Source organism: Macaca thibetana, chromosome 6 (genome assembly GCF_024542745.1).
Source record: "Macaca thibetana thibetana isolate TM-01 chromosome 6, ASM2454274v1, whole genome shotgun sequence".
Classification (NCBI taxonomy): Eukaryota; Metazoa; Chordata; class Mammalia; order Primates; family Cercopithecidae; genus Macaca; species Macaca thibetana.
The window spans coordinates 46,875,923-46,899,518 of record NC_065583.1 but is presented as its reverse complement, the minus strand read 5'-3'; the positions used below and the strand labels follow the sequence as shown (position 1 = coordinate 46,899,518).

Genomic DNA, 23,596 nt, shown 5'->3' with positions numbered 1-23,596 from the left:
GTATTTTAAGGCCGGGCAAGGTGGCTCATGCCTATAATCCCAGGCATGAGGAATATTAATATTATAATATTCCTCTAATACTAGAGGCTGAGGCGGGCAGATCACCTGAGGTTAGAAGTTCAAGACCAGCCTGGCCAACATGGTGAAAACCTGTCTCTACTGGAAATACAAAAAAACCTGTCCCTACTAGAAATACAAGGCCGGGCGCAGTGACTCACGCCTGTAATCCCATCACTTTGGGAGGCCGAGACGGGTGGATCACGAGGTCAGGAGATCAAGACCATCCTGGCTAACACGGTGAAACCCCGTCTCTACTAAAAATACAAAAAAACTAGCCCGGTGTAGTGGCGGGCGCCTGTAGTCCCAGCTACTCGGGAGGCTGAGGCAGGGGAATGGCGTGAAGCCGGGAGGCGGAGCTTGCAGCGAGCCAAGATCACGCCACCGCACTCCAGCCTGGGCGACTGAGCAAGACTCTGTCTCAAAAAAAAAAAACAACACAAAAATTGTGAGTGTGGTGGCTTGCACCTGTAATCTCAGCTGTTTGAGAGTCTGTGACAGGAGAATCGCTTGAGTCCGAGAGGTGGAGGTTGCAGAGCCGAGATCACGCCATTGCACTCCATTCCAGGCGACCGAGTGAGACACTGTCTCAAAAAGAAAAAAAGTGTTTAATAATGAATGTTTCTAAGCACAAATGAATGATATTTCTCGTCTCTTTTATTTTTTTGGTAGATCTAGGTCCAAAGAGAAAACTGATGGTGGGGAAAGCTCTAAAGAGAAGAAAAAAGACAAAGATGACAAGGAGGATGAAAAAGAAAAAGATGCTGGCGTATGTTTATTAATTTAAAAATAATTGTATATCATACTTGTTTCTTTCTCTTTTTTTTGAGGTAAGAGTCTCGCTGTGTTGCCCAGGCTGGAGTGCTGCAGTGGCACATTCTCGGCTCACTACAACCTCCGTCCGCCTCCTGAGTTCAAGCGATTCTCCTGCCTCAGCCTCCCAAGTAGTTGGGACTACAGGCGTGCATCAAACTTGTTTCTGTGGGCTGGGTGCAGTGGCTCATGCCTGTAATCCCAGCATTTTGGGAGGGCAAGGTGGGCGGATCATGAGGTCAGGAGAGCAAAACCATCCTGGCTAACAGGGTGAAATCCTGTCTTTACTAAAAATACAAAAAAAAAAATTAGCCGGACGTGGTAGCAGGCGCCTGTAGTCCCAGCTACTTGGGAGGCTGAGGCAGGAGAATGGCGTGAACCCGGGAGGCGGAGCTTGCAGTAAGCTGAGATTGGGCCACTACAGCCTGGGCGACAGAGCAAGACTCCGTCTCAAAAACAAAAACAAACTTGTTTCTATGACGACAAATTTTTTCTTTTTAATGCTGTAAGCTTTATTTTAAAATAACCAGTTGTGAAAGATAAAAAGGAAGATTAAATAATATTTACCCCTGTGGGAAAATTTTCTGAAAGAAGTTGCACATCTATACACATTATCTCTTTTTACATAAAAATGTGGTCTTACCATATGAACATTATCAGTTGCCTTCCAAAAAATTTGTATAAATTTAGACTTAAGGCTGGGCACGGTGGCTCATGCCTGTAATCTCACCACGTTGGGAGGCCAATTCAGGTGGATCACCTGAGGTGAGGAGTTCTAGACCAGCCTGACCAATATGGTAAAACCCCATCACTACTAAAAATACAAAAATTAGCCAGACGTGGTGGCACGTGCCTGTAATCCCTGCTACTTGGGAGACTGAGGCAGGAGAATCACTTGAACCTGGGAGGTAGAGGTTGCATGAGCCAAAATCGCACTATTGCACTCCAGCCTGGGCAACAAGAGCGAAACTCTGTCTCAAAAAAAGCTTGAAGGCCGGGCGTGGTGGCTCATACCTGTAATCCCAGCACTTTGGGAGGCCAAGGTGGGTAGATTACGAGGTCAAGAGATTGAGACCATCTTGGCCACCGTGGTGAAACCTTGTCTTTACTAAAAATACAAAGATTAGCTGGTTGTGGATGCGCGTGCCTGTAATCCCAGCTACTCGGGAGGCTGCGGCAGAAGAATGTCTTGAACCCAGGACTTGGAGATTGCAATTAGCCAAGATCCAGCCAGTGCACTCCAGCCTGGTGACAGCGAGACTGTCTGAAAAAAAAAATTTAGACTTAGGAATTTAGACATGAGGCCAGGTGCTGTGGCTCATGCCTGTAATCCCAGGAATTTGGGAGGCCGAGGCAGGCAGATCACTTGAGGTCAGGAGTTCAAGACCAGCCTGCCAATACAGTGAGACTCTGTTGCTACTAAAAATACAAAATTAGCCAGGCGTGGTGGCATGCGCCTGTAATCCCAGTTTCTCGGGAGCTTGAACCTGGGAGGCGGAGATTTCAGTGAGCCGAGTTCATGCCACTGCACTCCAGCCTGGGTGACAGCAAGACTGTCTCAAAAAAAAAACCCCAGAACCAAAAAACCAAAAAAAAGAATTTAGATGTGAATACATTTGTTTCTGTACATCCTTGCCCCCATGGGAATTTCAAAGTTTAATTTTTCCAATCTGTTAGGAAGTGATTGATATTCCTTATATTCAGCTGCATATCTTAAATGAGTGAATATTTAAATGCTGTGAATATAATATGTATTTATAATTTAATAAGAATGTATTTTCTAAATTTTTTTTTTTTTTTTGAGACAGAGTTTTGCTCTTGTTTCCCAGACTGGAGTGCAATGGCGCGATCTAGGCTCACCGCAACCTCCACCTCCTGAGTTCAAGCTATTCTCCTGCCTTAGCCTCCCGAGTAGCTGGAATTACAGGCATGTGCCACCATGCCTGGCTAATTTTGTATTTTTAGTAGAGACGGGGTTTCTCCATGTTGGTCAGGCTGGTCTCAAACTCCCGACCTCAGGTGTTCCACCTGCCTTGGCCTCCCAAAGTGCTGAGATTACAGGTGTGAGCCACCGCATCTGGCCATTTTCTCAAGTTTATTAACCATTTTCACTTTTATTTGAATGGCATATTCGTATCTTTTGCCAATTTTGTTTTTATTTATTTATTTATTTGTTATTTTTTTTGAGATGGAGTCTTGCTCTGTCACCCAGGCTAGAGTGCAGTGGTGTGATCTCGGCTCACTGCAACCTCTGCCTCCTTTGTTCAAGCAATTCCCCTGTCTCAGCCTCCCGAGTAGCTGGGATTACAGGCGCATGCCACCATGCCCAGCTATTTTTTTTTGTATTTTTTGTAGAGATGGGATTTCCCCATGTTGGCCAGACTGGTCTTGAACTCCTGCCTTCAGGCAATCTGCCCGCCTCTGCCTCCCAAAGTGCTGGGATTACAAGCATGAGCCTGGCCTATTCATTTTTTTTGAGACGGAGTTCTGCTCTTTTTGCCGAGGCTGGAGTACAATGGCGTGATCTCAGCTCGCTGCAACCTCCGCCTCCTGAGTTGAAGCAATTCTCCTGCTTCAGCCTCCTGAGTAGCTGGCACTACAGGAATGGGGAACCATGCCCAGCTAATTTTGTGTTTTTAGTAGAGACAGGGTTTCACCATTTTGGCAAGGCTGGTCTTTACTTCCTGACCTCAAGGGATCCACCCACCTCAGCTTCCACAGTGCTGGGATTACAGGTGTAAGCCACCGTGCCTGGCCATAAACTTTTATTTTCTTTTATTTATTTACTTTTTTTGAGACGGAGTCTTGCTCTGTCGCTCAGGCTGGAGTGCAGTGGCCAGATCTCAGCTTACTGCAAGCTCCGCCTCCTGGGTTTACACCATTCTCCTGCCTCAGCCTCCCGAGTAGCTGGGACTACAGGTGCCCGCCACCTCGCCCTGCTAGTTTTTTGTATTTTTTTTAGTAGAGACAGGGTTTTACTGTGTTAGCCAGGATGGTCTCGATCTCCTGACTTCGTGATCCGCCCGTCTTGGCCTCCCAAAGTGCTAGGATTACAGGCTTGAGCCACCACGCTCGGCCTAAACTTTTATTTTCTTAATAACACAGTCTCCCTTTGTTGCCGAGGCTGATCTCAACCTCCTGTGCTCAAGGGATCCTCTAGCCTCAGCTTCCCAAGTAGCTGGGACCACAGGCATGTACCATGTGCCTGGTCACAAAATTTCTTTATCATGTTGATGTCATTTACTTTCTAGCTTGTAATAGAAAATTGCTTTTCATAGAGGCAGTTTTGGAGGAGTTTGGGGGACTAAAATTGACAATAACTGGGAAACTTTTCTTGCTAATTGCTTTAGTTTCTATTGTTAGGAAGAAATAAAATTTATGTCTGCATAATGTAAGTAAAATTAGATTAATTTATGGTGTTTGAAATATATCTTTTGGCTTTCTTATTTGAAGATGCTTTTTTTGTGATTTCATTTTGGTAATATATTTGTGCGTATATTTATAAAGGTGTGTGATTTAAGTCTACCCTGAGGAGTTTGTATATATGCCTTTTTACCCCTTCTTTATACTTTGAAGAACTTACTGGAATGTCACTTGGAGCAAAGTTATTAAATTTGATTTTTCTTTTTATTTTCCTCCATCTCTTTCTTTATTTTATTCCCCAAGAACTTTGACCAGAATAAGCTGGAAGAAGAAATGAGAAAGCGAAAAGAAAGAGTAGAAAAATGGCGAGAAGAGCAACGTAAAAAGGCTATGGAAAACATAGGAGAACTGAAAAAGGAAATCGAAGAGATGAAACAAGGGAAAAAATGGAGTTTAGAGGACGATGATGGTATATTTTTTTAGCCTGATAGCCTGTATAAAAACTCATGTAGAATATTGTATGAATAATATTTCGTAAGGGATTTTTAATATTTTTTATTGTTGAAAACTATGCATAATACACTATTTACCATTTTCTTCTTTTTTTTTGAGACTGAGTCTCGCTCTATTGCCCAGGCTGGAGTGCAGTGGCGCAATCTTGGCTCACTGCAAGCTCTGCCTCCCAGGTTCACACCATTCTCCTGCCTCAGCCTCCCAAGTAGCTGGGACTACAGGCGCCCGTCACCACGCCCAGCTAATTTTTTGTATTTTTAGTAGAGATGGGGTTTCACTGTGTTAGCCAGGATGGTCTCAGTCTCCTGACCTCGTGATCCGCCTGCCTTGGCCTCCCAAAGTGCTGGGATTACAGGTGTGAGCCAGCGCGCCTGGCCCTGTTTACCATTTTCATCATTTTCAAGTTTCAATTTGGTGATAAATACATTTGTAGTGTTGTGCAGTCATTACCACTGTCTGTTTCCATGACTTTTTGGTCATTCCATGCAGAAACTCTGCACCTTTTAAATAACTCTATGGCGCCTTTTCGCGCTACTTCTTATAACCTTTGTTCTGTTTTCTGTCTCTGAATTTGTTTGGTCTAGCTACCTCACATAAGTGGAATCATGATAAATACTTATCTTTTTGTGTCTGGCTTATTTCACTTAGCATAATGTTTTCAAGGTGCATGTATGTTGTAGCATCTCGGAATTTCCTTTCTTTATATGGCTGAATAATAGTTCACTGTATATATGTATGCCAAGTTTTGTTTGTTCATTCACCTGCTGTTGGATAATTTGGTGGTTTCCACCTTTTTGTTATTGTGAGTAATGCTCCTGTGGCCATTGGTTTATATATATCTGTTTGAGTCTCTGTATTGAGTTCTGTGAAGTATATACCCAGAATTGGAATTGAGATTGTAAAAGCCCCTTTTAATATTTATGTTGTAATTTGAAACATAAAATTGTGTTTAGTAAGCATCACTGATTTTACTTTAGAGTGAATCATTGAGTGCTTATGAGCATAGCCAGTAAATAGCTCTTTAATATATTACTAGCAATGTGAATGTTAATAAGGAGAGTAAATTAAGGGCGTGCTTTCAAGTCCCTCCTCTGATTTTTCTATTTTTTTGGAGGTAGAGTTTCACTCTGTTGCCTAGGCTGAAGTGCAGTGGCACAGTCATGGTTCACTGCAGCCTCGACCTCCTGGGCTCAAGTGATTTTTTTGCCTCAGCCTCCAGAGTAGCCACCATGCCTGGCTGATTTTGTCTTTTTCTTTTTTCTTTTTTGACTGAGTCTCGCTCTGTCACCCAGGTGGCACTGTAGTCTGTGCCTCCCAGGTTCAAGCTATTCTCTTGAGCCTCAGCTTTTCAAGTAGTCGGGATTACAGGCACCTGCCACCATGCCTGGATAATTTTTGAATTTTTCTATTTTTAGTACAGCTGGGGTTTTGCTATGTTGGCCAGGCTGGTTTTAAACTCCTGACCTCAGGTGATCCTCCCACTTTGGCCTCCCAAAGTGCTGGGACTACAGGTGTGAGCCACCATGCCCAGTTAATTTTGTCATTTTTTGAAGAGCCAGGGTCTCGATATGTTGCCCAGCTAGTCTCGAACTCCTGGGGTCAAGGGAGCCTGCTGCTTTGACCTTTCTCACTGCTGGGATTACAGGTGGGAGCCACTGTGGCTGCTGATGCTTCATAATTTAGGATGGAAACATTTCCCTTCATATCTGATTTTGACTTTTAAGATTTTAGTAAAGTAGAAGATTGTATAATTTTATAGGAAAACGGGATTTTGGTTCATTTTCTGTGAAAGTTCCAAATAATGGTTTAAATAGATTCTGTCTATAAGTAGTTATGATGTCGTTTTTTTTTTTTTTTTGAGACGGAGTCTCGCTTTGTTGCCCACGCTTGAGTGCAGTGGCGCAATCTTGGCTCACTGCAGCCTCCACCTCCTGGGTTCAAGAAATTCTTTGCCTCAGCCTGCACAGTAGCTGGGATTACAGGTATACACCGCCACGCCCAACTAATTTTTTTGTATTTTTAGTAGAGATGAGGTTTCACCACATTGGCCAGGCTGGTGTTGAACTCCCAACCTTGTGATCTGCCCACCTTGGCCTATTTTTAATAGAGATAGGGTTTCACTGTGGTGGCCAGGCTGGTCTCGAACTCCTGGCCTTGTGATCTGCCTCCCAAAGCACTGGGATTACAAGTGTGAGCCATCACGCCCGCCAAGTAGTCATGATATCTTAATTCAAGACAATCTAATCTTTTCTACATAACTAAGATACGCCATCTTCTGTGATTGAAAGGTATTGAAAGAGAAGAAATACATTTGACCCTTGAACAACTTGGTAGCTCAGCACTCCAACCTCCCTACGCAGTGAAATATCCATATATAACTTTTTACTCCCCAGAAACTAAGCATTACCTGCTTACTGTTCACCAGTAACATGAACAGTTGAATAACACATAACTTTGTATGCTTTATGTATTAAATACTATATTCTTTTAATATGGTAAGCTGGAGAAAAGAATGTTATTAAGAGAATTAATAGGCCGGGCACGCTGGTGCACGCCTGTAATCCCAGCGCTTTGGGAGGCCAAGGCGGGCAGTTCACAAGGTCAAGAGATCAAGATCATCCTGGCCAACGTGGTGAAACTCCATGTCTACTAAAAATACAAAAATTAGCTGGACCTGGTGGCACACATCTGTAGTCCCAGCTACTTGGGAGGCTGAGGCAGGAGAATCACTTGAACCTGAGAGATGGAGGTTGTAGTCAGTGAGCCGAGATCACACCACTGCACTCCAGACTGGCGACAGAGCGAAACTCTGTCTCGGAAAAAAAAAAGAATTACAAGAAAGAGAAAATATATTTACTGTCCATTAAGTTGAAGTGGGTCATCTTAAAAGTCTTCATTCTTGTCGTCTTCACATTGAGTAGGCTGAGAAGGAAGAAGAGGAGGAGGAGTTGATCTTCTCTCTGGGGTGGCAAAGGCAGAAGAAAATTTACTTCCATGTGGACCCATGCAGTTCAAACTTATGTTGTTCAGGGATCAACTGTAATTGAAAATGTCATTTAGCAGACGTGATGGCTCATGCCTGTACTCCTAGCACTTTGGGAGGCTGAGGTGGGTGGATCACGAGGTCAGGAGTTCGAGACCAGCCTGACAAACATGGTGAGACCTCGTCTCTATTAACTACAAAAATGAGCCAGGTGTGGTTGGCGTGTGCCTGTAATCCTAGCTACTCAGGAGGCTGAGGCAGGAGGATTGCTTGAACCCAGGATGCAGAGGTTGCAGTAAGCTGAGATCGCGACTGCACTCCAGCCTGGGCCACAGAGCGAGACTCTGTCTCAAAAAAAAAAAAAAAAAAAGAAAAAAAAAAAAAGAAAGCTCATGCCTGTAATCCCAGCACTTAGGGAGGCTGAGGCGGGCGGAAAGCGAGGTCAGGAGTTTGAGACCATCCTCGCTAACATGGTGAAACCCTGTCTCTACTAAAAATACAAAAGATTAGCCAGGCGTGGTGGGCGCCTGTAGTGGCAGGTACTTGTGAGGCTGAGGCAAAAGAATGGTGTGAACCTGGGAGGCGAAGCTTGCAGGGAGCAGAGATCGTGCCACTGCACTCCAGCCTGGGCGACAGAGCGAGACTCCATCTCAAAAAAAAAAAAAAAGAGGAAACAAAGAAATAAAAAAAGTCATTTAGCAGAGAAAGTTTGTAGTTCTGCATCCAGCTGTATAGCTGTAAAATCTATTATTGGAGATCATCTTTTTTTGGCATAATTAATCTTTTGACCCTTTTACAACCAAACAATTTATATTTTATTCATATTTATTTTGTCATTGTTAATATTCAAAAGTAATACATGCTTCATGTAAAAATGGAAAAACCTCCGAAAGTGAGCATTTGAACTGCTGGATTGCTGGAGTAATTGGAAAAGGGGTGTTTGGGCAGTGGGAGAAAAGGTTAGAGAGGTGGGGTGTGGTCTGATTGTGAAATATTGCATATTGAAACAGATGTTTAAAGAAAGTGTATTCTGGTATTTTAGATGATGAAGATGATCCTGCAGAAGCTGAAAAGGAAGGAAATGAAATGGAGGGTGAGGAGTTAGATCCATTAGATGCTTACATGGAAGAAGTGAAAGAGGAAGTAAAAAAATTTAACATGAGAAGTGTAAAAGGTGGTGGGGGAAATGAAAAGGTATGGAATTTCTTATTTTTAAAGATTTCTATTTCCTTTTGGGTAACTTGAATTCTCCATTGCATTGTCCTACTGATTTGCATGATTTTATAAAGCTAACAGTTTTCTTTCTCCTCATCTGAGAGATGGCAGTACTTTTTCTAAGTACCAGAGATACTGGCAAATTTTAGCTCTAAGTGTTCTTTCAAAAGTCACTCTTTTAACACCATCACCTTTGTTTAATATCTTTGCTTACATATTAACCTTTTAAATAAGTTCTCTGGAGACTTCTCTAGCACTCCTGTCTTTGATACTCTTTTTTTTTTTTTGAAACAGTCTCTCTCTGTTGCCCAGGCTGGAGTGCAGTGGTGTTATCTTGGCTCACTGCAACCTCCACCTCCCAGGCCTGTGCAGTCTACCTACCTCAGCCTCCCAAGTAGCTGCAACTACATGTGTGAACCACCACTCCTGGCTAATTTTTGTATTTTGGTAGAGATGAGGTTTTACCATGTTGCTTAGGCTGGTCTTGGATTCCTGGCCACAAGTGATCCACCTGCCTTGGCCTCCCAATATCCTGGGATTACAGGCATGAGCCACCATGCCCAGCTGCATCTTTGATACCCCTTGACGACCTTCACTTTATTCTTTTTTTCCTCTTTTTCATAGCATTTATTACATTTTGACAAATTATATGATTTTTTTGTGTTTACAGTGTGTCCCTTCTCCCTTCTAAAATGTAAGCACTCTAAGGGCAGTGACTTTTACCTGTTTTATTTATTGGTTTATTCAGGCTCCCAGTACAAGCCCCTGGCTTGCCTAGTGATTGGAAAATACCATTTAGTAGTATTTTGTTTCATTTTTAAAATTTATTTATTTATTTATTTATTTATTTTTTTTTTTCCTGAGACAGAGTCTCGCTCTATTGCCCAAGCTGGAGTGCAGTGGTGCAATCTTGGCTTACTGCAACCTCCGCCTCCCGAGTTCAAGTGATTCTCCTGCCTCAACCTCCCAAGTAGCTGGGATTATAGATGCCTGCCACTATGCCTGGCTAATTTTAGTATTTTTAGTGGAGACCGGGTTTCACCATGTTGGTCAGGCTGGTCACGAACTCTCGACCTCAGGTGATCCTCCCACCTTGGCCTCCCAAAGTGCTGGGATTACAGGTGTGAACCACCATGCCCAGCCTCATTTTATTTTTTTATATAAATTTAATTTATTTTTTTGAGATGGAGTATTGCTTTTGTTGCCTAGGCTGGAGTGCAGTGGCACAGTCTTAGCTCACTGCAACCTCCACCTCCTGGGTTCAAGTGATTCTTCTGCCTCAGCTTCCTGAGTAGCTGGGATTACAGGCCCTTGCCACCACGCCCAGCTAATTTTTGTATTTTTAGTGGAGATGAGGTTTCACCATGTTGGCCAGGCTGGTCTTGAACTCCTGACCTCAGGTGAGCCACCTCCCTTGGCCTCCCAGTGTGCTGGGATTGCAGGCATTAGGCTACTGCACCCACCCTATTTTATTTTATTTTATTTTATTTTTTATTTTATTTATGTTTTGTTTTGTTTTGTTTTTCGAGATGGAGTCTTGCTCTGTTGCCTAGGCTGGAGTGCAGTGATAGGTACTATCTCTGCTCACTGCACCCTGTGCCTCCCAGGTTCAAGTGATTCTCCTACCTCAGCCTCCCGATTAGCTGGAATTACAAGTGCCCACCACCATACCTGGCTAATTTTTGTATTTTCAGTAGAGACGGTTTCACCATGTTGGCCATTCTGGTCTTGAATTCCTGACCTCAAGTGATCTGTCCGCCTTGGCCTCCCAAAATGCTGAGATTACAAGTGTGAGCCTCCGCACCTGGCCTTATTTTATTTTATTTTATTTATTTTTTTTTTTGAGAGGGGGTCTCGCTCTGTCGCCCAGGCTGGAGTGCAGTGGCCGGATCTCAGCTCACTGCAAGCTCCGCCTCCTGGGTTTACGCCATTCTCCTGCCTCAGCCTCCCGAGTAGCTGGGACTACATTAGCTGGGACTACAGGCGCCCGCCACCTCGCCCCGCTAGTTTTTTGTATTTTTTAGTAGAGACGGGGTTTCACCGTGTTAGCCAGGATGGTCTTGATCTCCTGACCTCGTGATCTGCCTGTCTCGGCCTCCCAAAGCTTATTCTATTTTTTAATTAAAAAAATGTTTTTTAGCAACAGGGTCTCGCTGTGTTACCCAGGCTGGAGTGCTGCGGTGGCATGATCATACCTCATACCCCTGGGCTGAAGCGATTATTCTGCTTCAACCCTCTTAGTAGTTAGGACTACAGGCATGTACCACTACACCTGGCTAATTGTTTATAGAGGTGGAATCTCGCTGTGTTACCCAGGTTGGTCTCGAACTCCTGGACTCAAGTGATCCTCCTGTCTTAGCCTCCCAAAGTGCTGGAATTTCAGACATGAGCCTCTGTGCCCAGCCTAGTAGTAGTTTGAAAATATATAATCATGCCGGATGTGGTGGCTCATGCCTGTAATCCCAACATTTTGGGAGGCCAAGGTGAACGATCACCTGAGGTCAGGAGTTAGAGATCAACCTGGCCAACATGGCAAAACACCATCTCTGCTGAAAATACAAGAATTAGCTGGGTGTGATGGCGGATGCCTCTAATCCCAGCTACTTGGGAGGCTGAGGAAGGGGAATAAGTTGAACTGGGAGCAATTAGCCTAGATCACACCACTGTACTCTAACCTGGGAAACAGAATGAGACTCAGTCTGAAAAAAAAAAAAAAATATATATATGTATATATATTTTATATATATATATTTACATATATATATATATTTTTTATATATATATATAAAATTGGGCACGCTGGCTCATGCCTGTAATCCCAGCACTTTTGCAGGGACTTAGGTGGGTGGATTACCTGAGATAAGGAGTTCGAGACCAGCCTGCCAACATGGCGAAACCCTTCTTCTACTAAAAATACAAAACTTAGCTGAGTATAGTGGCGGGCGCCTGTAATCCCAGCTACTGGGGAGGCTGAGGCAGGAGAATTGCCTGAATCTGGGAGGCAGAGGTTACAGTGAGCTGAAATCATGCCATTGCACTCCAGCCTGGGTGACAAGAGCAAAACTTTATCTCAATAAATAAAGTATATATAATATTGAATTATCTATAATACAGTAAATGATAAGTGGATGTATTATAAAATATAATTATATTATGCTTAAAAATTTATACAAATTAATGAGAAAAACAGTCTGTTGTTTCTATTTTCATTTAATAACTCAGTTGGCTCAATGCCCTGGCTCACAACTGCAATCCCAGAACATTTGGTAGGCTGAGGCTGGTAGATCACTGGAGCCAAGCAGTTCAAGACCAGCCTGGGCAACATAGCATGACTCTTTCTACCAAAAAGCAAAAAAAATTAACTGGGTTTGGTGATATGTGCTTATAGTCCTAGCAACTCAGGAGGACAGATGGGATGACTCCTTGAGCCCAGAAATTTGAGGTTACGGTGAGCTACGATCACACCACTCAAGCCTGGGTGATGGAGACCATGTCACTAAAAAAAGAAACTAAAGACGAAATTTTGTCAGTTATTGTGGGCTTCGGCTGTCATATAACTTGCGTTTCAGCTTTGCAAAATATTCTATATTTCTTCTTTATTTTAGAAGTCTGGGCCAACGGTCACAAAAGTTGTCACTGTTGTGACAACCAAAAAAGCAGTTGTGGATTCTGATAAGAAGAAAGGTGAGCTGATGGAGAATGACCAGGATGCCATGGAGGTGATTTTTCATTAATTTTGACTTTGTTTATGATACTATCCTGGAAGCATTTATTAGAAAGCATTCATGGATATGTGCTTTTCATTTATGTGAACTAGGAGAAATTCCCAGAATTGGGAGACATTCTTGCTATTCTTAGTAGTAGTATAGTATCTAGTTAAATATCTATTTAGTGGAACATTCTGATGTCTTTCATTCCTAACTGTATGATCTTTCTGCCCCTCATCAGCTCACTTCAGGCATACAATATGGAGAGAAAAAAAATGAAGTAACAGAATGAATTAACTTTCTTTCCATTAACACGTATTGTAAAGATTTATATAGTAAAAACAATAGCAAAACCTTATTAGAGCCGTCTCTGATCATTACTGTTTTAGCTTTATATTGGCATTTTAACTTTCTAAAGGGCAAAGAAAAAGAAAAGTAAGTCGAAAAATTCTTCAGGAGCTTCTTGATGTATTTCTAATTCAAGATGACATACATCATTTGAGGTGATTTTAAAATTAAGAGGTTTAAGTGTGCTGGAGCACTATAAAAATCTTGTGGGTCAAACAGTGTATTGCAGAAAGTAAAAAAATTAGAGTAGTTTCTAGGAGAGGAAGATTTGAAAAGCTAGGAGTATTGCTTCCCACAAGAGGAAAATAGTAATGAGCTTACCTCTTTAATTTTTTTCTTTTAAACTATAGTATTCTTCAGAGGAGGAAGAAGTTGATCTTCAGACAGCCCTTACAGGGTATCAAACAAAACAGCGAAAGCTTCTAGAACCAGTTGATCATGGAAAAATTGAATATGAGCCATTTAGGAAAAACTTCTATGTCGAAGTTCCAGAACTAGCAAAAATGTCTCAAGAAGGTAAAATTCCATTTTTTCATTTACTAACAGAAGAGGATACATTTCACATTACTCAAGAGAAATGTGGATAGTGTCTGATGAAGGAGGGTGTTTTGGAAATATTTTTAAAATGATCAAAAATTAATTGGCCAGGTGCGTTGGCTCACACCTGTAATCCCAGCACTTTGGGAGGCTGAGGTGGGCGCATTGTTTGAGCTCAGAAGTTCGAGACCAGCCTGGGCAATAGAGTGAGACCCCATCTACTAAAATACAGAAAAGTAGGCCGGATGCAGTGGCTCACGCCTGTAATCCCAGCACTTTGTGAGGCCTAGGCGGGCAGATCATGAGGTCAGTAGTTCGAGACCATCCTGGCCAATATGGTGAAACCCTGTCTCTACTAAAAAAAATACAAAAATTTAAAAAATTGTTTGTTTTGTTTTGAGACAGGGTCTCTCCCTCCATTGCCCAGGCTGGAGGCTGGAGTGCAGTGGTGCAGTCATGGCTCACTGCAGCCTTGATTTCCTACCACACCCCACATCCCCCTGATAGGCTCAGGTGATCTTCCTATGTCAGCCTCCTGAGTAACTGGGACTACAGGCATGTGCCACCACACCCAGCTAATTTTTGTACTTTTTGTCGAGGCAGGGTTTCACCATGTTGCCCAGGTTGGTCTTACAACTCCTGGGTTCAAGGGATCTGCCTGCGTCTGCCTCCCAAAGTGCTAGTTGCTAGGATTACAGGTGTGAGCCACTGGGCCTGGCATAAGAGTTAAAGATTCTTCATCTTATGCCTAATTGAAAAGTAGAAGACACCAATAGAACAATATTTAAGAACTTTTAATCTGGGTTTTGTTTTGTAGAGGTAAATGTGTTTCGATTGGAAATGGAGGGCATTACAGTTAAAGGAAAAGGTTGTCCCAAACCAATTAAATCCTGGGTCCAGTGTGGAATTTCCATGAAGATCTTAAATTCCCTCAAAAAGTAAGTGGTTGGTGGTTGTTTATGTTTTCTGTGTCTTGCTGCTCAAAATAGTCCTTTCACACCAATGTCTCCCTGAGTTACATTTTTACTCTAAAAAAACCTTACGTTTAAAAAAATTGTTTTATTGAGATAATTTACATATCAAAATTTACCCTTTAAATTATACAACTGCTTTTTTTTTTTTGTTTGAGACAGAATCTTGCTCTGTTGCCCAGGGTAGAGTACAGTGGTGCGATCTCACTGTGCTCACTGTGACCTCAGCCACCCGGGCTCAAGCAATTATCCTGCCTCAGCCTCCTGAGTAGCTGAACTATAGGTGTGCGCCACTACGGCTGGTTAATTTTTAAAATATTTTTAGTAGAGACCAGGTTTCCCCATGTTGGCCAGGCTGGCCTTGAAATCCTGACCTCAGGTGATCTGCCCGCCTCAGCCTCCCAAAGTGCTGGGATTACAGGCGTGAGCCACCATGCCTGGCTTTTTAAATTTTTTATTTATTTTTTTCTTTTTTGAGACAGAGCCTCCCACCTCTTCCCTCAGGCATGCATTGGCATGATCTCGGCTCACTGCAACCTCTGCATCCCGGGTTCAAGCGATTCTTGTGCCGTAGCCTCTTAAGTAGCTGGGATTACAGGTGCCCGCCACCACACCCAGCCAATTTTTGTATTTTTGTATTTTTGATAGAGACAGGGTTTCGCCGTGTTGGTGAAGTTGGTCTCAAACTCCTGACTTCAAGTGATCCCCCCACCTTGGCCTCCCAAAGTGCTGGTTAAATTATGCAACTTGGCTGGGACAGGGTCTCACACTTGTAATCCCAACACTTTGGGAGGCCAAGACAGGCAGATCACGAGGTTAAGAGATCGAGACCATCCTGGCCGACATGGTGAAACTCCGTCTCTACTAAAAATACAAAAATTAGCTGGGTGTGGTGGCGCATGCCTATAGTCCCAGCTAACCTGTAGTCCTAGCTACTTTGGAGGCTCAGGCAGGAGAATCGCTTGAACCCGGGAGTCAGAGGTTGCGGTGAGCTGGGATTGTGGCACTGCACTCCAGCGTGGTGACAGAGAGAGACTCTGTCTTAAAAAAAAAAAAAAAATTATGCAACTTATATATATATACACACACACATATATATATTTTTTTAGACAAGTCTCGCTTTGTCACCAGGCTGGAGTGCAGTGGTGCAATCCCGGCTCACTGCAACCTCCGCCTCCTGGGTTCAAGCTTCAAGCGATTCTCCTGCCTCAGTCCCCCAAGTAGCTGAGATTACAGGAATGCACCACTGCGCCCAGCTAATTTTTGTATTTTTTATAGAGACGGGGTTTCACCGTGTTGGCTAGGATGGTCTTGATGTCTTGACCTCATGATCCACCCGCCTCAGCCTCCCAAAGTGCTAGGATTACAGGCATGAGCCACTGTGCCCAGCCAACTTAATGTTTTTTAGTGTATTTTTATAGTTTTGCAACCATTACAATACTCTAATTTTTGGAAATTTTTTTTGAATTTTTTGTTTGTTTGTTTTTTGGTTTTATTTATTTATTTTTTTGAGACAGAGTCTCACTCTGTTGCCCAGGCTGGAGTGCAGTGGCGTGATCTCGGGTCACTGCAACCTCTGCCTCCCGGGTTCGAATGATTCTCCTGCCTCAGCCTCCCAGGTAGCTGGGACTACAGGTGTTTGCCACACCACGCCTGGCTAATTTTTGTATTTTTAGTAGAGACAGGGTTTCACCACGTGAGGCTGGTCTCAAACTCCTGACCTGGTGATCTGCCCGCCTTGGCCTCCCAAAGTGCTAGGATTACAGGTATGAGCCACCGTGCTCAGCCTTTTTTTTTTTTTTTGAGACAGAATTTAACTCTTGTTGCCCGGGCTGGAGTGCATTGGCTCTATCTCACTCACCGCAACCTCCACCTCTCGGGTTCAAGCGATTCTTTTGCCTCAGCCTCCCAAGTAGGTGGGATTACAGGCATGTGCCACCACGCCTGGCTCATTTTGTGTTTTTAGTAGATACAGGGTTTCTGCATTTTGGTGAGGGTGGTCTCAAACTCTGTACCTCAGATCATCCACCTGCTGCGGCCTCTGAAAGTGCTGGGATTACAGCATGAACCACCATGCCTGGCCCCCCCCCCCCCCCCTTTTTTTTTTTTTTTTTTTTTTTTTTTGAGACAGAGTCTCGCTGTGTCGCCCAGGCTGGAGTGCAGTGGCCGGATCTCAGCTCACTGCAAGCTCTGCCTCCCGGGTTTTTACGCCATTCTCCTGCCTCAGCCTCCCGAGTAGCTGGGACTACAGGTGCCCGCCACCTCGCCCGGCTAGTTTTTTATATTTTTTAGTAGAGACGGGGTTTCACCGTGTTAGCCAGGATGGTCTCGAACTCCTGACCTAGTGATCCGCCCGTCTCAGCCTCCCAAAGTGCTGGGATTACAGGCTTGAGCCACCGCGCCCGGCCCCTTTTTTTTTTTTTAAGAGATGGGGTGTCACTATGTTGACCAGGCTGGTCTTGAACTGCTGGCCCCAAATGATTCTCCCATGTCAGCCTCCCAGAATGCTGGGATTTCAGTCATGAACCACTGCGCCCTGCCTAATTTTTAAATTTTTCATTATCCCAAAAAGAAACTTTTGTCCATTAGTAGTCAGTCTTCTCCCCTCTCCCCACCCCTGGGCAACCATTAATCTACTTTTTGTCTCTAGAATAGATTTGGCTATTCCTAACATTTCATGTAAATGGGATCAAACAATTTTTGTCTTTAGTGACTGACCTTTTTCACTTTACATGTTGTTGTCAGGGTTAGTCCATATTGTAGAATGTGTTAGTACTTCCCTTTTTATTGCCAAATAGTATTTTATTGTATGAATATATACAGCCTTTTGGAAGTTTATTTTTATGGGAACACATGGGACCTCTTTGGGGCCCAGCAATCTCAATTCTTACCTTATCTTCCTTTGGTTTTCTTTTTAAGGCATGGCTATGAAAAGCCCACGCCAATCCAAACCCAAGCTATTCCTGCTATAATGTCTGGACGAGATTTGATTGGCATTGCCAAAACAGGAAGTGGAAAGACCATTGCTTTTCTGTTGCCCATGTTTAGACACATCATGGATCAGAGGTCATTAGAAGAAGGAGAGGGGCCAATAGGTACAGTTATTTTCATTAAACTATTTTTCAAATAACAGCTTTGTTGTCAAACAGAAAGACCTTATAGTTTATAATGTTCTTAATTATGACAATGAAGATGTCTTTATGTACATTTTCTTTATCAATTTGGCACTTTGGGGCTGATTTCCCCTTACCAGCAGGTGGAGTGAGAATCTTCAGAGCTCTGGAGTGACATCTCAGAAGTACAAAAACAGCCCCTCCTGGCACAGCTCAGTTTTTAAACTCTGACTTGGCAGGTAGACTCCTCGTGCATCTATCTGTTTATTTATATTGAGGTTTGTTAGGCTGGTATCAATAGATATGTAAAGGCAACATGGAATATACTAGGGAAACATATTTTCCTAGGTAGTTTTCGGCCTTAACAGGCTATAATGCCAGCATTTCATTCAAGATTAGTTGTTTAGATTCTGGTTTCTTGATTCATCTTGGCAGAGATAACTCTTGCAAAGTTGAATAGGGTTTTGGAAAGTTGTTCAGCTTTTCTCTTAGGAACACGGGGCATAGTATCTCTCTCCTCTGTCTGTGCCCCTCAGACCAAGGTTGTTTCTGGAAGCAACAGTATGGCTTCTGTGGCACAGTGAGTCACTTGATTTTCTTTGATCTGTGATTTGCATTAGAAAACTATTTGCGTTCTATTGAACCAAGTATTTGTTTTCCTGAGGGTTGGATGAGGCATTTAACTGTCATTTTTCTTCTTTTAGCATGTTTTTAAACTCTGCTTATACTTATCCTTCCCCACAACCTCTGCTGTTATACAACTTTTGAAATAGTTTTCAGAGATGCATAACAAAAAATATTAGGTGAAACAATCTGAACTTTATTGTAGAGGTGAAATTGAATACTTTAAAGCATAGCCTTAAGAATTTTGGTGGTTAGGCTACTGATGTATTTATCTTTCCAGCTGTCATCATGACTCCAACTCGAGAACTGGCTTTACAGATTACTAAAGAGTGTAAGAAGTTTTCCAAGACTTTGGGACTTAGAGTGGTCTGTGTTTATGGAGGAACAGGAATCAGTGAGCAGGTAGTTACATAAGAAATATTCATGTTTTCCATTCTTTTCTCAAGTTGGAAGATTTAATAAAGTAAAAGAGTGACTTTTACTTTTAGTTTTTTGAATAGTGATTGCTTCTAAAATCATTTTAAAAATGAGGTATAAAAATAATAGTAAGAATTAGTTATTTCATGCAGGATGAATACCTTTGGAGATGTAACGTACAGCATGGTGACTAGTTAATATTATATTGTATGCTGAATAATTTGCTAAGCCAGTAGATCTCGCATCATGTTCTTTTTTTTTTTTTTCGTTTTGGGGTGGAGTCTCGCCCTGTCATCCAGGCTGGAGTGCAATGGCGCAATCTTGGCTCACTACAACCTCCGCCTCCCCGGTTCAAGCGATTCTCCTACCTCAGCCTCCCAAGTTGCTGGGACTACAGGTGCCCGCCACCTTGCCTGGCTAATTTTTGTATTTTTAGTAGAGATGGGGTTTCACCATATTGGCCAGATTGGTCTTGAACTCCTTACTTCAAGTGATCCTCCTGCCTTGGCCTCCCAAAGTGCTGGTATTACAGGCGTGAGCCACTGCGCCCAACCGATCTTAAATGTTCTTACCACAAAAGAAAATATTGGTAACTATGTAAGGGGATATGTTAGCTTGATTGTGGTCATCATTTGAGAGTGTATATGTTTATCAAACATGTTGTACACCTTAAATATATATAATTTTTGTTAATTATGACCCAATATAGTTGTGACAAAAAAGAACATATTATGTTAATGCTGTATTAGAATTTTTGAGTCATTTTTACATAGATTATCCCTCCTCCCTCTTCCCCTGCCTGAGAAGGCAGATTTTTTTTTTATTTTACATATGAGGAAATACTCAGAAAGATTTATTAAGTTGACCAATTAGGTTAATACGTTCTAGAGTTTGTCCTGGAACCTAGGTCTCTGATCTCTGAGCATTTATTTTCTATAATCTATGCTGACGTCTTTAAAAAGTGATGGTGGCCAGGCACGGTGACTCACGCCTGTAATCCCAGCACTTTGGGAAGCCAAGGCGGGTGGATCATGAGATCAGGAGCTCAAGACCAGCCTAGCCAACATGGCGAGATCCCCGGTCTCTACTAAAAACACAGAAATTAGCCTGGTGTGGTGGTGCGTGCCTATAATATCAGCTACTTGGGAGGTTGAGGCAGGAGAATCACTTGAACCTGGGAGGCGGAAGTTGTGGTAAGCTGAGATCACGCCACTGCGCTCCAGCCTGGGAGACAGCAAGACTCCATCTTCGGGGGGAAAAAGTGATGGTGATTACTGGGATGCATTAATATCAGAGGTGTTTTTTTCTTCTTCTTTTTTTTTTGGTTCTGTTTTATTTGAGACAGCATCTTGCTCTGTTGTCCAGGCTGGAGTGCAGTGATGTGACCTTGGCTCACTGCGTCTGTGACCTCCTGGGCTCAAGCAGTCCTTCCTCCTTAGCCTCCTGAGTGGCTGGGACCACAGATGCATGCCACCACACCCAGCTAATATTTGTATTTTTTTGTACAGATGAGGTTTTTGCCATGTTGCCCAGGCTGGTCTCGAATTCCTGGGCTCAAGCAATCTGCTTGCCTCGGCTTCCCTCGTGAGCCACTATGACCATCCCTTCAGCTGTCTTCTAAAGAATGAAATAGTTTTCAGATATTTTGCCTGAGTAGAAGAAGGCAAAAAAGTAGGTTCTGTGGTTGGATAAGTTTTGGAAACGTTGGAGTATAAAAAGTTAAAACCAGTTTCTTTGCTGTAAGACTTCTTAGTTCTTAATAAGCTAATGTGTATCGTGTTGCTAGATAAATGGGATAAATTGTCATTTTCTGAACTTAACTACAAAACTGTTTCTTAGGACTCTTGTTACAAGAACACACTTCAAGAATATTTGCTTTTGTTAACTCCAGTGCTATTTTAATTACTTGAACTTCATATTCTAAGTTTATGATTTTTCATGACTATAGTTTGTAGAAATATACTTACAAAACAACATGGTACATGCTTGCACATTGTATTTATATAAATGCCAAACAAAAGTTTTATGATGTTAAGGGACTTCCGGTATTTTGCATTCTATTTCATTTAAAAAACGCTGGTTGTGATTGAGCACTATGGCTCATACTTGTAATCATCACAGCACTTTGGGAGGCTGAAATGGGAGAATCACTTGAGTCCAGGAGTTTGAGACCAGCCTGGGCAATATGGTGAGACCCCATCTCTTAAAACAGTAAATAAATTAGCGAGTGCCTGTAGTCCTAGCTAGTGGCTAACTAGAGAAGTTTGCAAATTTGATTTGCCACTATCCCTCAAAATCAAGAAACGAACTTAAGAAAGCAGTTTTTGGCCGGGCGCGGTGGCTCAAGCCTGTAATCCCAGCACTTTGGGAGGCCGAGACGGGTGGATCACGAGGTCAGGAGATCGAGACCATCCTGGCTAACACGGTGAAACCCCGTCTCTACTAAAAAAATACAAAAACAAACTAGCCGGGCGAGGTGGCGGGTGCCTGTAGTCCCAGCTACTCGGGAGGCTGAGGCGGGAGAATGGCGTGAACCCGGGAGGCGGAGCTTGCAGTGAGCTGAGATCCGGTCACCGCACTCCAGCCTGGGTGACAGAGCGAGACTCCGTCTCAAAAAAAAAAGAAAGCAGTTTTTTTAAAAAAGTGATCATCTCTTGAGCCCAGGATCTAGGCTGCAGTGAGCTATGATGACACTGCTGCACTGGACAACAGAGCCTGGGCAACAGAATGAGACCCTGTCTCAAAAAAAAAAAAAAAAAAAGCTGATTATGACTGTTAAAGGATTTAATGATTCACTAATGTGGCAATCCTCAATTTGAAAAACGCTAGTCTATGTGGTCACTTCGAAATTTCTTTTCTGAGACAAGGTCTCGCTCTTGCTCAGGCTGAAGTGCAAGGATGTGATCATAGCTCACTGCAACCTTGAACTCCTGGGCTCAAAGATGATCACTTTTTTTTTTAAACTGCTTTCTTAAGTTTGTTTCTTGGTTTTGAGGGATAGTGGCAAATCAAATTTGCAAAATTCTCTAGTTTTTATTTGTTTCAAATTTATGGCACTATGTGGTCACGTTGTTGATGTTTTTTTCTTTTTTTTTTTGAGACGGAGTCTCACACTTTCACCCAGGCTGGAGTGCAGTGGTGCGATCTCACCTCGCTGCAAGCTCCGCCTCTCAAGTTCACCCCATTCTCCTGCCTCAACCTCCCGAGTAGCTGGGACTACAGGCACCTGCCACCACGCCTGGCTAATTTTTTGTATTTTTAGTAGAGACGGGGTTTCACCGTGTTAGCCAGGATGGTCTCGATCTCCTGACCTCGTGATCTGCCTACCTCAGCCTCCCAAAGTGCTAGGATTACAGGCGTGAGCCACTGCGTCTGGCTGTTGCTGTTTCTTTAGTAGTGCCCCGAGATTCAAAATAATTAGGCAGGAGGCTTTGAAGTCTTCTTAGCAGACTAGGCAAGAACTAAATGTAATATTTTTTAGTGTTTAAGTAAGCATTAGTGATAGACTATTAAGTTTCATCTTTTTTATTAGATTGCTGAGCTGAAAAGAGGTGCTGAAATTATTGTTTGCACACCTGGTCGAATGATTGACATGTTAGCGGCTAACAGTGGTAAGTCAGGGGTATTTTTTTGGTGTCTTTCCTTTTTGAATTCTTTACATTTTTTTGTTAAAACAGATGCAAGAAACCAACAAAGGGTTTCTATATTTCTTCTTAAAGTTGCAGTATCTTAAAATTTGTAGCCTGTGGTCCCAGCTACTTGGGAGGCTGAGGCAGGAGAATAGCTTGAACCCGGGAGGCGGAGCTTGCAGTGTGCCAAGATCACCCCACTGTACTACAGCCTGGGTGGCAGAGCGAGACTCCGTCTCAAAAAAAAAAAAAAAAAATTGTATTGGAACAAGTTGATTATTATAAACATTAATGATATTTTTGTAATTTAAAAATTTTTTTCAGAAGTAACTCTGATCATAACTTGGATTCTTAATCCATTTTTGGCCTGGCTTTGCTTAGTAAAAGAATAGGGTAGTAGCCTTTTCTTTATTACAAAATTTAGACTTTTTCTCCACATGAGCTAGTATTTTCTTACAATACTACATAAATTAAGATATTGCAGCTTCAAGAAATTTTATCTTTTGTAAATATTGCATGTTTGTAGCTCAAATGTTATGCTTTGTTAAATTATTCCCTATCAAAACTCTTACTAAACTGTTGACATTATTTAACTTCTGTGGAGAAAGGCCCTTCAAGATTTATAGAACTGGGCTTCCGAGACTTAAACCATCAAAGGTAGGTAATTTAATGCTGTTCCCGACCTTGCAAAACTAATTGGGGCTACAAATGCTAGTGTGGAATACTTAAATATTAGATAGCACTTATTTTGGCACTTTTTATTTTTTGAAGAAAATGTTCTCAGAGGTTTCTATTGCAATATTCAGTATGTACATAATAGAGTGTTAAAAACTGTGAGTTAGTGCATGTTTCTAATAGTATTCTGCTTGAATTTCTGTATGAACTTAATTCTAATTGTACATGAAGTTGGCAAAGTGACATCAAAATTGTTTGAGAAATCTTTGTGCTTGTCTAGCATATGGAAAGTTTTGATTTGAATGCTGATTAAATAATCCCTTGTTTTTTTTTTTTTCTCAATGCTGCATTAAGTCTCCTCCTGAAATTCATCTTGATTAATTTTACCTTTTTCTCTTATCTGTCATTTTGGTCTATTTTTAAATAACTTTTTGTACATGTTTTTGCCAGGAGATTGATTCAACAGTTGATAGCAATGCTTGTGTTAATATTTTAGAAGAGGTTTCCTGTGTATGTATTTTGTTTTCACTGGTTAGGAAGCCAGTTGGCATTTATTTAAGTCAGTGGGTTCACTTAATAAAATTGGGATTTATATCTTTGTATGGAAAATGTGTTTATGTAATGTGTTTTG

The 23,596-nt window shown here is 42.3% G+C and overlaps 3 protein-coding genes across 3 annotated transcripts in view; 1 reads left to right on the top strand and 2 right to left on the bottom strand.

The window, feature by feature from the left end:
• Window positions 1-23,596, bottom strand: part of SAR1B (secretion associated Ras related GTPase 1B) — a 1,003,791-nt gene that overhangs the window by 172,326 nt on the left and 807,869 nt on the right. The gene's annotated exons all lie outside the window — the stretch shown is intronic.
• DDX46 (DEAD-box helicase 46) overlaps window positions 1-23,596 on the top strand; it is a 75,955-nt gene that overhangs the window by 14,394 nt on the left and 37,965 nt on the right. The window contains exons 4-12 of the mRNA XM_050792753.1: window positions 730-826; window positions 4,537-4,702; window positions 8,772-8,923; window positions 12,550-12,663; window positions 13,350-13,515; window positions 14,354-14,474; window positions 17,427-17,602; window positions 18,525-18,646; window positions 22,194-22,272. Coding sequence (XP_050648710.1) covers window positions 730-826; window positions 4,537-4,702; window positions 8,772-8,923; window positions 12,550-12,663; window positions 13,350-13,515; window positions 14,354-14,474; window positions 17,427-17,602; window positions 18,525-18,646; window positions 22,194-22,272 — 1,193 coding nt within the window. The remainder of the gene's footprint in view (window positions 1-729; window positions 827-4,536; window positions 4,703-8,771; window positions 8,924-12,549; window positions 12,664-13,349; window positions 13,516-14,353; window positions 14,475-17,426; window positions 17,603-18,524; window positions 18,647-22,193; window positions 22,273-23,596) is intronic.
• Window positions 1-23,596, bottom strand: part of CDKN2AIPNL (CDKN2A interacting protein N-terminal like) — a 413,846-nt gene that overhangs the window by 374,776 nt on the left and 15,474 nt on the right. The gene's annotated exons all lie outside the window — the stretch shown is intronic.